Source organism: Antrostomus carolinensis, unplaced genomic scaffold, assembly GCF_000700745.2.
Source record: "Antrostomus carolinensis isolate BGI_N321 unplaced genomic scaffold, ASM70074v2 scaffold25984, whole genome shotgun sequence".
In the NCBI taxonomy this organism is placed as follows: domain Eukaryota; kingdom Metazoa; phylum Chordata; class Aves; order Caprimulgiformes; family Caprimulgidae; genus Antrostomus; species Antrostomus carolinensis.
Window position 1 is genome coordinate 8,377 of NW_010313201.1, and position 13,975 is coordinate 22,351.

At 53.7% G+C, this 13,975-nt stretch overlaps 1 protein-coding gene across 1 annotated transcript; it reads left to right on the forward strand.

Moving 5' to 3' along the window:
* Positions 1 to 3,899: 3,899 nt before the first annotated feature.
* LOC104524417 (nucleotide exchange factor SIL1) lies at positions 3,900 to 9,504 on the forward strand (the record flags this gene model as incomplete). The annotated part of the gene is made up of 3 exons (XM_010167286.1): positions 3,900 to 3,996; positions 6,890 to 7,054; positions 9,154 to 9,504. Coding segments are annotated over 3 exons (613 nt in total), but the record flags the coding sequence as incomplete, so codon positions are not given.
* Between the last annotated feature and the right edge of the window lie 4,471 nt (positions 9,505 to 13,975).

A 13,975-nucleotide genomic window follows, 5' to 3' on the forward strand; every position in this document is an offset into this window, starting at 1 on the left:
CTCTTCACCCCTGCTCAATGCATCTTGGCCAACATGAACACCAGCAGCATGCCATTAACCTCAGTCTGTCCCAGCGCCCAGCCGTTTCTTGCATGGATTAAGCATGAGCCTGTACCCAGCCTTGTTTTCTACTCTTCAGAAACAGAACACGAGAGAGGGATGTGATGGACATGGATTATGTGGCTTGGAGGCACAAGAACCTCAGATATGTGGTGAGGGTCACATCTGGAAGGGATGTGGTGTGGCCATGCAGTCAGGGTAGGTCTTGCCAGGATGAACAGGGGTTGCTGTAGCACACAAGGGTTTCTTTTGAGAGACTTGAACCCAAGCACGGTGCTTATGTTGAGTCCCTGTAGCCTTGTGGCTGTTCCTCACCCAGGTTTGAGGCTGGTTAATCTCATCTGTTGAGCACACCCAAATCTCTGCCATCACTGTAGCATCACAGGGTATTGTAAACTCTCTTGGTCCCAGCCTCAAAGTTTCATTTCAGCGACTTTCCTTGCTGGTGCCACCATCCCCTTACCCATCAGCAGATTAGCACAGATTGAATTTCCCGTGCGAGCGCTCCACAGTCTGTCTCATTGTATTTATTTCATTCAGGCTGCTTTTCCCTGGGCTTGACAATGTGATTTGTACAGATCTGTGCTGAGTTTTCCAAACCCTCAAACGAGCTTTTTTTATTAGTGTGAAGCTCAGATTATTGATAGTAGAGACATTAAACAACAGAAACATTGAGAAGTGAGCAGCACGCCTACCATCCAGGAAGGCTTCCTAATGTCTAGAGGTGCTCCTTGGCAAAAACTCCACGGTTCAGAGATTTTAATTAGATCTAATCCTCCAGGTGACCAACCAAGCACTAAAAGGCATAGCAGTTTTTCTTGTGTCCCTTGCTGTAAGAGTTTTATTATTTATTTTGGATAGATGTGACAAAAGGACTTGAATATCCCAAACTTAATGTTTTCCATGAGTGGCACTAAGAGGTCTCCAGCACTGGAGAATCTCCTTTCAGTGCAGTTATACTCAGAAAACTGCCTGCCCTGCAAACTTACTTTGCATTTACTCTGGTCTCCCTTGCCTGAGGCAACTTGCACGTGAAATTTGGTCGAGTTTTTGGTCAGAAGTTGTATTTTCTGAGTATCAGAGTTGCCAGTTCCTCCTGGGGGTCTGGAAATGCAGCTGTGGTTTCTTCAGCTCTTATTCACACTGGTCACGGAGCCCCAGTGTTGAAAACATGCATGACAGCGTGGCTGATGGTGTGCCAGGCAGAGCCGAACCTCTGCATCGCCCCTTCCCCTAGAAAAGCTCAAAGCAGAAACAAGCACAACCCAACCATACACAATCAACAGCAGAGACCAGAGCTGTCACTGCTGGAAAACCAGAGCTGGAAAAAAACTCTTCTGGTTTGCAGCAGAGCTTGTCCCAGTAGGAGGGCTGTCTGCACGTCTCCTGTAGCGGCTGGGTGGGTCTGGGAGATGCACAGAGCTCTGATCATGGTCCCAGCAGCTCTGCTGGTGTTGTCCAGCCTCTGCAGGAGAAGGTTTCATGCTGTTGTGGTGAGCATGGCTGTGCTCAGCTGTCCCAGCTCACTGCTGAGGGCACCTTCAGTGACTTTGGGACATGTATTGCTTCTTACTGCTGTGTTTCCTTGCTGCTTCTGGGTATCGTGTCTCTAGACTCCCAAGGGAGTCTAATCACAAGCCTGGCTTATAAATCCACCTGGACCGAAAGGGGATGCAGGATTCATTCACTTTCGTAGGACAGATATTACTTGTCTCTGGCTTTTGAGGCGAGGGTCACACTTAGCACATTTCCAACTACTGGGGTATGTTAGACAGGTCTTCAGCCAGCCCCTGGGTGCTCTGGGAGCTGTTTGTCCTCCATCCCATTGTTGTACCCTACCTGTCTCTGCCCTGGGAGAAGTTGCTGAGGTTGGACAGGATGCTGTGATGCTGTGAGGCTGCAGTGCTGTCCCTGTGCTGAAGGGGCCATGGCTGTCCATGTGACTCTGGGTATGGCTGGAGGTGAGAGCAGTGGTTGTCATCTGGGGGGAGATTGCCTTGTGTTCAGGGAATGCCTGGGAGCAGCTGAAGGTTTTGGGGCTGATGCTGGTTGCCTGCATTGACTCCTGACTCTCCACAAAGAGACCCTAGGCCATCAGAGATGCCATCATTGCTCTGCAGGAAGAGGAGGTTGGTCACACAGGTCATTTCCCACCATGTTGAGGTGGAAAATAACATCCTGTTGCTGCAGGAGGAGACTGTTGTGCCTGTTGACATGGTGAGGGTGGGAGATAAACACATCTTGGTACGTGCATCAGATCCCATCTAGACCCAGGCACTCCCAGAAGCTGGTTTGGTCCCAGGGACACTGGGGCTGCCGTAGTGCTGGCACACGGGGCTCTGCAGGCACATGTGTGGACCACGCTGTGAAAATATCTTCTGTGGGAGGATCCTGAAGCCCCTGGGTTTGTTCTTTCTCCTTCCTGCCCTGTCCAGGCAGGTGGCAGATGTCCCTCTCCTTAGCAGGGTGCCTGTGCTGTGGCTTTGCTTGGGTGCCTGCTGCAGTAAGTGGGTGAGGAAGGAGAAATCAAAGTTGGCTTTCAACAACCCCCCTTTTCCTGCTTTGAGGTCAGCCTGGTAATTGCAGTCAGGAGCCCACACACCAGATCTGCCACCTCTGAGCCGTGGGTGACTCCTAATGGTGTGAGAAGCGAAGCCTGAGTGGAGCAGGGAGGGTTGCAGAGATTGCCCGGCACCTTGGTTGACACAGATGAGCTCAGTGTGTTGCTGTATTTCTGGGAGCAATGGGTTTTGTTCAAAGCTGCTCCCTGCCCAAGTCCATTTGTCTTCTGGTTTTGTTTTTTTATGACCCTGTCTGCCTCCTTCTCTCTTATTTCTTGGATGATGCTTGGCACTGGCTGCTCCAGCAGCTTTCTGCTAGCAGTAAGAGCTGGGGGTGTTTCGCTGTAGCTGGAATGTGTGATCCTTGTCTGGCCACAGTGTTATTGCTGCTTCAAAGTCGAGCAAAGGCTCAAGTGCTGGAGCTCTTGGTTGGAATGAGACCTGGGATCAAGGATGTAGACAGCCAATATGTTGTGCTCCAACTGAAAGCCCTGCCAAAGAGTGAGCCTGTAGCATCTAACCTCTCTGCTACCTTCAAGGGTGTACTAGAAGTGGGTTTGCAAAGTGTCTGCATGGCCAGTACTCGGGGGCAGCATGGACTGTGGACAAGGCTTGTCTTCATCTGCCTGCACCCGGGGCAGCTGTTCACATCCAGACCTGAAATTTTAGCCTAGGTTCTTGCAGAGGGATGGATTTAGCCATTTGTAGTCCTTGGAGAAAAGTGCTGGATGCAAGTGGTGTGTGGGTGGTGAGATCAGTGATTTCGAGGCTCCGAGGACAAGCAGGACCTTCCTCCAGGTGAGCTGCAGCACAGGAGCGTTTAAATCAATCAGCACATTCACAGCGAGGGAGGAGCGGGCGAGAGGGGGAAGTGAGAGCCGAAATAAAAGGCTGTTCAGGGACAGATGTGATGCAGAGTGAGGGGATTAGCTGCTGCGAGGGAAACCCAGGGGAGGGCACCTTGCCAGGGGAAAATGGGTGGAACGTGGGCAGGTGCTGGGGGTGGTGTGGATGACCTGTGCCCTTCCCCAGCCCTGTTGCTGTTGCTTCAGGTTGCCTTGGTCGTGTGCTGTGTTTGGGGTGACCCACAGAGCTTCACAGCTTCTCCATAAGCACGAGCCACAATTGATGGGAGCTGAGGGAATTCACTCTGGGATCAGGCTGGACTGATCCTCATTCATGTCCGTTGCCAAGTGCTGCCCCAGACAGACTTGGGGTCTGTCCCACCCTGCTGTGCCTCGCTCTGTTGGTGACCTGCCTTTGCTTTTGTCCCTGCAGCAACCCCAAAGTCCAGATAGAAGCCATCGAGGGGGGTGCACTGCAGAAGCTCCTGGTTATTCTGGCTACGGAACAACCCCTGGCTGTCAAGAAGAAGGTGAGCAAGCAGGGATGCATTTCTGGGTAAATCCTTGTTTGTGCTGAACTCGATGTAAGTGCTCCTGGGGACATGACTGACAACATGGGTATTGATTGACAGCTGGCTGAACGTGAGTCAGCAGTGACCAGGTGGCCAAGAAGGCCAACAGCATCCTGGCCTGGATCAGCAATAGCGTGGCCAGCAGGACCAGGGAGGTTCCCTTGTCCCTGTACTGGGCACTGGTGAGGCCACACCTCGAGTGCTGGGTTCAGTGTTGGGCCCCTCACTCCAAGAAGGACATGGAGGTGCTGGAGCGTGTCCAGAGAAGGACAATGGAGCTGGGGAAGGGTCTGGAGCACAAGTGTGATGAGTTCACAGCTGAGGGAACTGGGGTTGTTGATCCTGGAGAAAAGGAGGCTGAGGGGAGACCTTCTGGCTCTCTCCAGCTCCCTGAAAGGAGGGTGCAGAGAGGTGGGGGTGGGTCTGTTCAACCAAGGAACAAGTGACAGGACAAGAGGAAATGGCCTCAAGTTGTGCCCAGCGAGGTTTAGATTGGAGATGAGGAAGAATTTCTTTGCTGAAAGGGTTCTGAGGCATTGGCAGGGGTTGCCCAGGGCAGTGGTGGAGTCCCCCTACCTGGAGGGACTGAAGAATCGTGTAGACATAGCGCTGAGGGACATGGGTTAGTCAGGGACTTGTCAGTGTTGGGTTAATGATTGGACTTGATGATTTTAAAGGGCTTTTCCAATGGAGGCAATGCTGGGATTCTGTGAGAGTGTGGGACACTGCACTGCTCCCCATGCTCGGTGGGCTCCAGTGCACCCCAAGGTGCAGGACCACCCCTGGCAGCCCTGGCCCCTGGTGCTGTGGGTCTCAGCCCCACTGCCAGCAGTGGCACACACAGCCACTCTGCCAGCCCCACAGGGAACAGGGCTCTGTGCTGCAGCTCCTCTGGGAGGAAAGGCGGGGGGTCCCTGTGGCAGGCCTATCGCTCAGAGGTGAACACACATGGGAGCTGACATTTGGAGGGAGCTAATTGCTGGAGCCAGCCCCGTGTCCTGCCTTTGGTGGTGGTTTGGAGCAAGCCGAGCAGTGCCGAGAGCCCCCAGCCAAATGTGCAGCGCTGTCCGTCGAGGTGAGGGCTTTCTTGCCGCCTCCCTCCCTCCCTCCTCACCGTACTCCCTGGAGCATGAGATCTCATTACCCTCGCTTTAGCGTGCCATGCCACCTCTGTTTACGGGCCTTCAAATTATCTGGCTGCTCCCCAAAACCCAGCCACACTGTTTAGCACGGTGACCTCGGGCAAGAGAGGGTTCGGCGGGGCAGGGGAACCACCAGCTCCTTCCTTCATCTTTAATACACCTGCTGTTCCACAAACAGCGGCGTGCTGCCAGTGTTTGAACAGGCTCCCATGAGCACGTTCCCTTTTAGTCCATGGGGAGGGTCCTCCAGCAGGTGAAGGACACTGGAGAGGCTGGGGGACCCTATTGCTTTTGGCCACAGGTGAGAGGAGGTCCCAGCTGGAGAGGTGCACCACAGGATGCTCCCTGCTTGGGAACTCTTCCCAGGAATGACTGGCTCGATCCACAGCTTGTTTTGGGGTGAGAAGGGATGGCTGGGTGTGCAGATGCCCCCCCCAGAATTGCATGATCCCCTAGGTGGTGGGTGCAAGATGCTTCGTTCCAGCCAGCCTGAACGCTTCCCGCTGGCAGCCCCTGGAGAAGAGCGAGAGGGATGAGCTCAGTATTGTCTGCATTTACACGTGGTCTTAGGAGAGCCTCTGAGGGTTAAACTCTCTTTCCCAGAAGGACAGAAGCTTTTAATTTCCAGTTCCTGTGCTATGTACAATCTCCCAGCTCTCTCCAGGCCAGGATCCCGAGGACAGGTCCGTGCCCCATCCTGTCCGGCACAGGGCAGCAGCCCAGGACTCCCTCAGCGCTGCACGGCAGCGAGGCCAGAAGTGCATTTCTTCCCTCACCTGCCCTTTGGCCTGTGGTTAAAAAAAGAGATGGAAACATCCTCCAATTCCCCAGCAGCAACTTGGAAGATGGAAAATAGAAACAAATGGGACTGGGAAAGACATGGCTGTCAGCTCGGATCTGTCCCCGGAGAGCAGGAGATGTGTGCTCACCTCGCAGGCGCCGGCTCAGCTCGGCTGCTGGCAGGCACCCAGATGCAGGTCCCAGTCCCCGCTCAGGCAGCAGCCCTGCCCCGGGCAGTGTCAGCCTGTCCCCTCTGCACACCCAGCTCCTCAGAAGCCAGAGCAGTGTGAAATCCAGCAGTGGGCCCCTAATTGCATGCTGGGCATTAACCCCGTGTCGCTTGAGGCCCAGGAGGCAGGCGCAGGTGTGTTGGTGTCTCGCGCTGGCAGTGTGTGATGCTGCACCAGGACAGAGCCTGCTCTGGGGCCGTGTCCTGGGAAGGAGCATGGTCTTGCCCTCTGTCTGTGTGGGTGCGAGGGAGAGGATGTTCCCCAGGTGTCCAAATCTTCTCGAGGGGATCTGGCTCTGCTGGGCGGTGCTGGACCCTGCTTTGCCCCATCCTTAGCCCATAGCCAGGCTCTGTTCTGAGGTCTGGTGGGTGTGATCTGCGAGGAGAAGCGATGGTGTTGGGTCCATTCAGGTGCTGGTCACAGGTCCCTCTGGGTTATTGCTCTAGTGAACATGGTGACAGTCTGGGCTAGAGTTTGGGTGGAAGTCACCCAAGTTTGGGCAGCCTCACAGCACCAGGGAGGGTTAGGATCAGGAGAAAAAGGGGGTCTTGGAGGCACATCTTGGTGAGGAGAAATTTGAATGCATATGCTGGGGAGCTTCACACAAATGGGTTGGCGAATTTCTCTTGTCCCCATGGGATGCCACGAAGGGAGCTGGCGGCTGTGGCCACCATACTGATGGACCTCTCTCCCTACCAGGCTCTCTTTGCACTGTCCTCCATGCTGAGACACTTTCCCTATGCCCAGCAGCAGTTCCTCAAACTGGGTGGCCTCCAGGTCCTCAGGAGCCTCTTCAGGCAGAAGGGGATGGAAACCCTCTACGTCCGTGTGGTGACACTCCTCTATGACCTCATCGTGGAGAAGGTGAGGAGCTGGGAGGGAGGGGATGGGACCTTACCAGGCTCCCCTCACCTTCGCCTCTCACCAAACCAAAGAGGCCATCGAGCGTCCTCACAGGTTGAGGGTGAGGAGGGACTGATCCGGCACTGGTGCTGGTCCGTGCTGTTGGGATGAGTTCCCTCCAGCCCACGAGTGCCTGGGAGAGCCCAGAGCAAGCTGAAATCTTGATTTGTCATTAAACCACCACCGGCCAGGGCACAGGTAGGGAGCGTAGGCACCGGCCTGCGGTGAGCTCGGCTGCGGCGTCCAGCCAAGTGCCGGGGGCCCAGCCGCCGCCGTGCCCCTGCCTGCTGGAGCCAAGCCTGCCACGTTCAGGGGATTATTTTCAAATACCTGGGATCCCTGCTGAAAATGTCAGTTGAAAACCCGTCTTTCCTTGTCATCGCTCGTTGTTCAGTCCGAGCATCTCTCTCACTCCAGAGAATGGAAATCAAACGGCTTTCTCTCAGTTTATTGCCCGTTTGCCCCGCAGATCATTACTGCTCTACTGCTCGGCTTTCAGGCACCGCAGAGCCACGGCTGCGGTTTGCAACAGTTGTTTTCTGGGAGACTTTGTCAAGGTGCAAATTATTGTAGTGGGTTTGCTATTTTATCAGGTGCTGGCTCTGGGGTGCAGCGATCCCGTCTGCCTGCTCGCAGGGAAAGGGAGCGTACGTGGGCATCTCCCCCAACCCCTCCCGGTTGCTCCTGCTGCGGGTTTTACGGCCGCCCCTCCGGCAGCTCCGTCTGTTCCCAGCTCTGCTGTGGCTGGGGCCCGTGGCAGATTCTCGGGTTTATGTTAAAATAACGATTTTTTTGTTGATTTTTGGACTGGGAATGCTGTGTATCAAACCCAGCCCCTTCATGGAGGAGACGGGAGAGCCCTCAGAGCAGGGCAGGTTTCATCAGGGATGCCAGATTTGGGGTGGGCTGGGTGACAGTCAAATAGGTTGGTTTGAAAATCATAAACTGCCCACGGCAGCTCTTTGTGCTGAAGCACCAATTGCCGGGGCTCTGAACGGTTTTTTCTGCCACCTTCTTTCCTTTTCACCCCAAATCCTGTGCATTTAGCAGGCAGCCTTCTCAGAGGACTAGGAGAGGAGAATTCTCCTCAGCATTGTCCTTCCTTGTGCCCCCACATCCCATCCATCAGTGGGATAACACAGCGTGCCCAAGCTCCCCGCAGCAGCTGCCCAGGGGACAGGTCAGAGGAAATGTGACGGGTGCCCTCGGGGACCCAAGCAGCCCCTGGGGACAGGGTTGTCCGATTGCTTCTCGTGGCAGCTTCTGGGCACGCTGGCCACCCTCTCACCTCCCCAGGGCTGCATTTCTGCTCACCAGCCTCGCAGAAGCCCTCATCTGCCTCCGCAGTCCGAGGCAAGCAGCCTACTCAGAACTAATTAGTGAAGCACAGACAGTAATTATCACAGGGGGCCACCAGCCAAGCTGCAAGAAGCGCTCTGTTGGGAGCAGAGCCACTCCACCACCCAAGCCTTGTCCCAGAGGTGTTGGGGTGGTGGCAGGAGGTTTCCCTTCCTCCCCCCGTCCACGGTGCTGCTCGGAGCAGGTCTCTTGCTGGGATGGGAGCCGGCAGCCCTGGTCCCTCTGGGCACCTTTCTGCTCCCAGCACTATCTCTGCAGAATTTCAGTATTTGGGGTTTTCTGGACCAGGCTGGGAGGGGAAGGCCTGGCTGTGGCTGGAGGAGACAGAGATGTCCATCTCTTCAACAGAGCAGCACACAGCCCAGCAGTGATGTTTGTTAGGTGCTGAAGGAGCCTGTCCAGCAGACCCAGAGCTGTTACAGGTCTTCTGCTGAACTTCCTTCTCCTTGAGTCCCCTTTCAGGGCTGTGTGATACTGAACTCCCCAGTTACCAAGAGTTTTCCAGGGTGGGCAACCAGCCCCTGTGGTCACCTTCATGCATGGGCAACAGGGAACCAGGACACAACCTCAGCTTGGTTTTCTGTTGCAAGTCACCTTCCAAGGCAGGTGTTATGGGACGTGCATCCTACTCTCCCGCGATGTGTTACCTGCTGGGAGCAGTTCCTCTCTGATATTAATCCATGTTCCACCACTTTCCACAGATGCTGCTTGAGGACTCAGAGCATGGAGATCAAATGGAAGAGAAAATCCAGCAGTATCAGCAAGTCAAGCTGGTCCCGGCGGTGGTGGAGCAGGACTGGTGCGTGGTTGTCTCCAACCTGCTGGCCATGCCAGAGCATGACACTCGGGAGAAGGTCCTCAAGCTGGTGGGCATGCTGATGGCCTTCTGCAAGGAGCGCTACCAGGGGGACCAGGCCCTCAGCACCACCCTCAGCCTTCTGCGCAGCGAGTACGAGGAGCTGGCAGCGGAGGAGCAGAGGGAGGGTGACAGAGACGGCTATTTCAAGGAACTCCTTGGTTCTGTAAATACCATCATTCAGGAATTAAGATGAAAGCAGCTGTAGATTGAGGTCAGTTACAGATAATTCAAGGCAACAGCGTTGAGTTTTGATGGCACCAGTGTAAAGGCACTTGTGAATAAACCACTGGACTCAATGAGGTCCCATCACTGAGCACGTGTGCCAACAGCTTCATTATTAAAACCTACGCGTTTGGGGGCATCTCATCTTCTGCGTGGGGGCTGCTGGGAAAATAGAGGTATGTACCTTAGAGGGAACCAGGTAGAGTCTCAGTCTATGGTGCCTCCGACTGTGGTACCTTATGAGTGTTCTCAGTCCAGCTGCAGGATTACTTGGGGTGGGAAGGACTGAATTCTTGCCTAAGGCTGCCCCGTCCCTGGCCTGGAGATGACTGCCACCTGCCCTGCCATCAGCTAAAACTGCTATAAAAACTACATTTCTGCATTATTTTGCCTGTTTAATTTCAGTCTAAAGCCCCTCCTTGTTCTGAACCCTCCTTGGTGAGGGATTTTTTTGTGAATAAAGAGAGATCAATCTCATTTCTCACAAGCCCCCCCAAGAGAAACAGGTGGGGTGGGACACTGCAGTGAGCCCAGCGAGCTCCATGGTGCTGCCCTGTGCTCAGAGATGGATTTAATGAGCAAGGGAAGGTTCAACACATGTTTAAGGGCTGAGCAGGGAGAAAGCCAGCAGCTGCACCTTGGCTGGACCGACCCTCCTACTTCAACCCCCTCAAAGTCAAACCCCAACTCCCTGGTCTTAAAACTGCTGAGTTTTTGAGCAGCATCTTGTTGGGCATGGGTGCTGTGACACCTGCACTGGCTGATGCCACTGGTTCCCTCAGGAGGGCCAGTGTGCCCACCCGCCATGGGGTCTGGCAGTGAAGGGCGGGAAAGCAGCCCCCCATCGCGGCCGGTGGCCGCTGTTCCTGTCCCTGGCCATGTGCAGCTTTCCAGCGTGTTGGTGGGCGCTGTGCCACCGCCTGAGCGCGGGGTTGGCACTTGTGGGTGGTGCACAGCAGCAGCAAAGTGCTGCAGCAGCCAGGAGGGTCCCACAGAGCAGCTGAGGGGTCATCACCCTCATTGTTGGGGATGATGACCCCATGGGCCCCTCACCACCCACTCTGCCCTCGCAGGTAACTGTGTATTTGAGGTTTGGCCACCTTGGCTTGTTTTGACCCTGGTGTCTGTTGGCAGAAGGAGGATGTTTTTGAACTCTCCTGCTGCTCATCACTGCAGCTCAAGGTGCTTTACCCTCCCCCACATCCATCCTACCTGATCCCCCTGCCAGCCCGGGGAGCCCCCAGCCCATGGCCGTCCCTGGAGCTGGGCAGCAGCAAGGCTGGGCCAGGTAACGGGAGAGCGCCAAAGGAAAAAGGGATTCATTAAACAGCATTAAACCTTCACACACCATTAAAGCAGCATCAGTTCAACGTGACTTGATTTACCACTGAACTGAATGAAAAGCACTTGAAATTTGGAGTAAAACTGTCTCCTGGGGATTTAAACTGGTTTCACTAACACACTTTAGATGATCATGCGGGTTCATCTTCCTGAGCATCCCTGTGCAGCCATATCCCTGCTCCCAGGGTGGGTAGGAGGACTGCCGGGCTGGTGGGCTCAGGAACAGCCTCACCAGGTGCTGCCATCCCACAGCAGTGCTAGAAACAAAACCCCAAAACCTTCCTGTTCAACAAATGTTTTGGTGTGTTTTGGGAGTAGCCATGCCCCACCTGCCCTCTTCACACCAGTGGGCAGGGAGGTCCCACAGCCCTTCCCTGCCCAAAGCTGCCATGGCTCCCCTCAGTCCCCAGCCCCCAGAGCCCCGTGATTTCTTCTCCTGCTGCAGGCAGAGGATGCTGAGCAGGTGGGGAAGGGACGGGAGGCTCCGCTCACCGCACACATCAGGGATTGCAGCTGAAAAACTCTCCCACCTCGTACCCACAGAGATTTTACAACCCGACACGGTCACACTCGCTCCCTCCTGGTAGAGGCGAGTGCTCCCCGCCAGCAGCCGAGACCAACAGAACGAGCCCTGCACGAGCCCTGCCCCAGTGCTTAATTACATCAAGCAGTAATTACTGTAATTCTATTCAATTGGCTCTCTAATAAAGTTACGGCTTCACTCGCATTCAGACCCCCTCGCTGTGCGGCACAGCACCGCTGCCCTGAAGTGTCACTGCTGGTTTCACAGGAGAGGTTTTGATTAAGTCTGAAATTATCTGACACATCGGGATCAGCATTTTTACATGTTTTAAACCACTGAGCCACCCGCTCACAGCGTCTCGGGGTCCGGTGCTGCTTCACTCAGGGCATCACGAGTACGAGCTGGTGCTGCTCCTGCGCCTGCTCCTGCACTCCCAGGGGTTTGGGTTTGCTCTGAAATGAGGAATTGCCACTCAGCAGCCCGTCCCCCGGCCCGCAGGATCAGGCTTTCAGCTACGCATAGAACTCACACGCACAGATTTAAAAAGCACTGACCATCCCCTGCTGTACACAATTAAAGCTTCCTTGCAGCAGGCCGCTCTACCCCGTTAACCGAGTTCACCCGCATGGCTGATGGAGCCCATTGGTAACGAGGCAAAGCAGGAACTCGCCCGAGTTCAGGAGCAGAACTTACGTCCATCACACCCACGTGCAGATGAGACTCGTCCCACAAGCAGCAGCAGCAGCACAAGTCTCAGCACTCGTACCCAGCCCTTTGCACTGCAGCACAGGAACTGAAAATGGGATTTCATGTGACACTCAGTCCTCCCTCTGCTTTGGGGAGACCGGGTCTTGCTTTCCCCCAGCAACTGCCAATGCATCCCTAAAGACAGCAATTAAGTTACAGCTGTTAATGATTTACTCTCCCCTACAAACCCAAATGCAATTCCCAGAGGAGCAGCAATTCTCAGGTACAGAGATGGGTGAGTTGGGGCTTTTGCCCTCCCGTCCTCCGCCACTGCAGGAGCTTCCCTCCAGCCCCCGTCCCAGCTGGGTTTTCAAACCAGCTTTCATCAGGTGGAACCATAATTTAATCTGTTGACAACTTGATGCTTTGGAATTTGTAGCATAAAATAAACCAACATTTATTTAAAAGCTAAATACCTATAAATTTGTCTGTGACTCTTAATATATGGGTTGTTTTTTAAAGCTCATTAACAGATTGCATTCTCGAGGGAGCATGTATGGATTTTGAAGAGCCACTGAACAGCCCAGGGGATAGAGCCTTGAAGAGAATTATATTAATACCAGGAGAGAAAAATATCCTATTGTATAAAATATTTTATATCTGTCTCCATTGTATAAAAGCACTTAATAGTTGTATATTAGACAACAAGGTCTTCAGCTGATCTATTCCAATTAACCCTCAAAGGTCAGAGCACATCAGCTCACCCTCCACCCAGATGCCTGTTTAGATGTTAAAGGCGTATGGAAATGGGTCTATAAATCAGCTCTTCATTATCTGTACTCAAGTGGCTAAAATGCTTGAAAACATAATAAATTTGGCAAAAATATCCCAAGAACTATTTAGCTTCATTCTGATCATCAGTTTGGTAACATGACAGCAATAACCTCGATATAGTAAATTATACGCTGATCAAGATAAATAAAATCATAACATAACACTGCCAAGGGTCGGCTCTAAAATCCAGATGCGTTTTAAAACATGAACTAGAGATCAGGCTGCTTTCCATTTTAATAAATGCTTTACAGGAACAGCAGCCGCGGCGCTGACCTGCGCAAGCGCATCTTCGCCAGTACTGGACTTTATTGGTAAGTGTAAAACACCCTGAAATGCATAACATTTAAATGAGACAGCAAAATGATACCTCGTAGCTATAGTTATCACAAATAATGTATAGTCCAAATTGCAGCCTGAGCAAACATTATTTGCTGGGTGCCTTTGGAAGCCCAAGGCGGGATGCAAAGCAATTATGAGGAATGAGCACAAAGCCCATTTGCATCTGAATACCGGGGAGGGGGAGCAGGGGCAGGCTGGGACCTGCTCCCTTCACAGCACCACAATACACCGGCTGGGAAAAGCAAGTTTATTAGTGTCCTGCAGCAAAATACAGGAGTCATTTGTAAGCAGGCATTAAAAATCTCCATCCAGTATCATACAGAAGTGATCAGCCACCTCCAGGATTGGATGTTTTTCTGGGTGCTCCCAGTAAAACACACTCCCTGTCATGCTGGGTGCAGAGACACGAGTTAAATCCCCTCGGAAATGGCGGGCGGTGAAGCAACTCACAGGTGCCCCGTACGCAGGGTGCCCCGTGCGCCGGGCACGTGTGGAAACGACCCGTCAGGCAAACAGCTCTACCACAGCCTGGGAAAAGCAGCATGACGTAACCATGTGCCACCGAGCACGACTCCAAACGTGACCCCCAGCAAAATCCAACCCAGGTGAGGGGATATTTTTTCCAGATGTTTTCCAGTTGTGGTCACACCGCTGCGGCAGCGCAGCCAGCACTGGCTGCATTTTCATACTCCGTTGAGCTTGTTCCCTCTCCACCCCA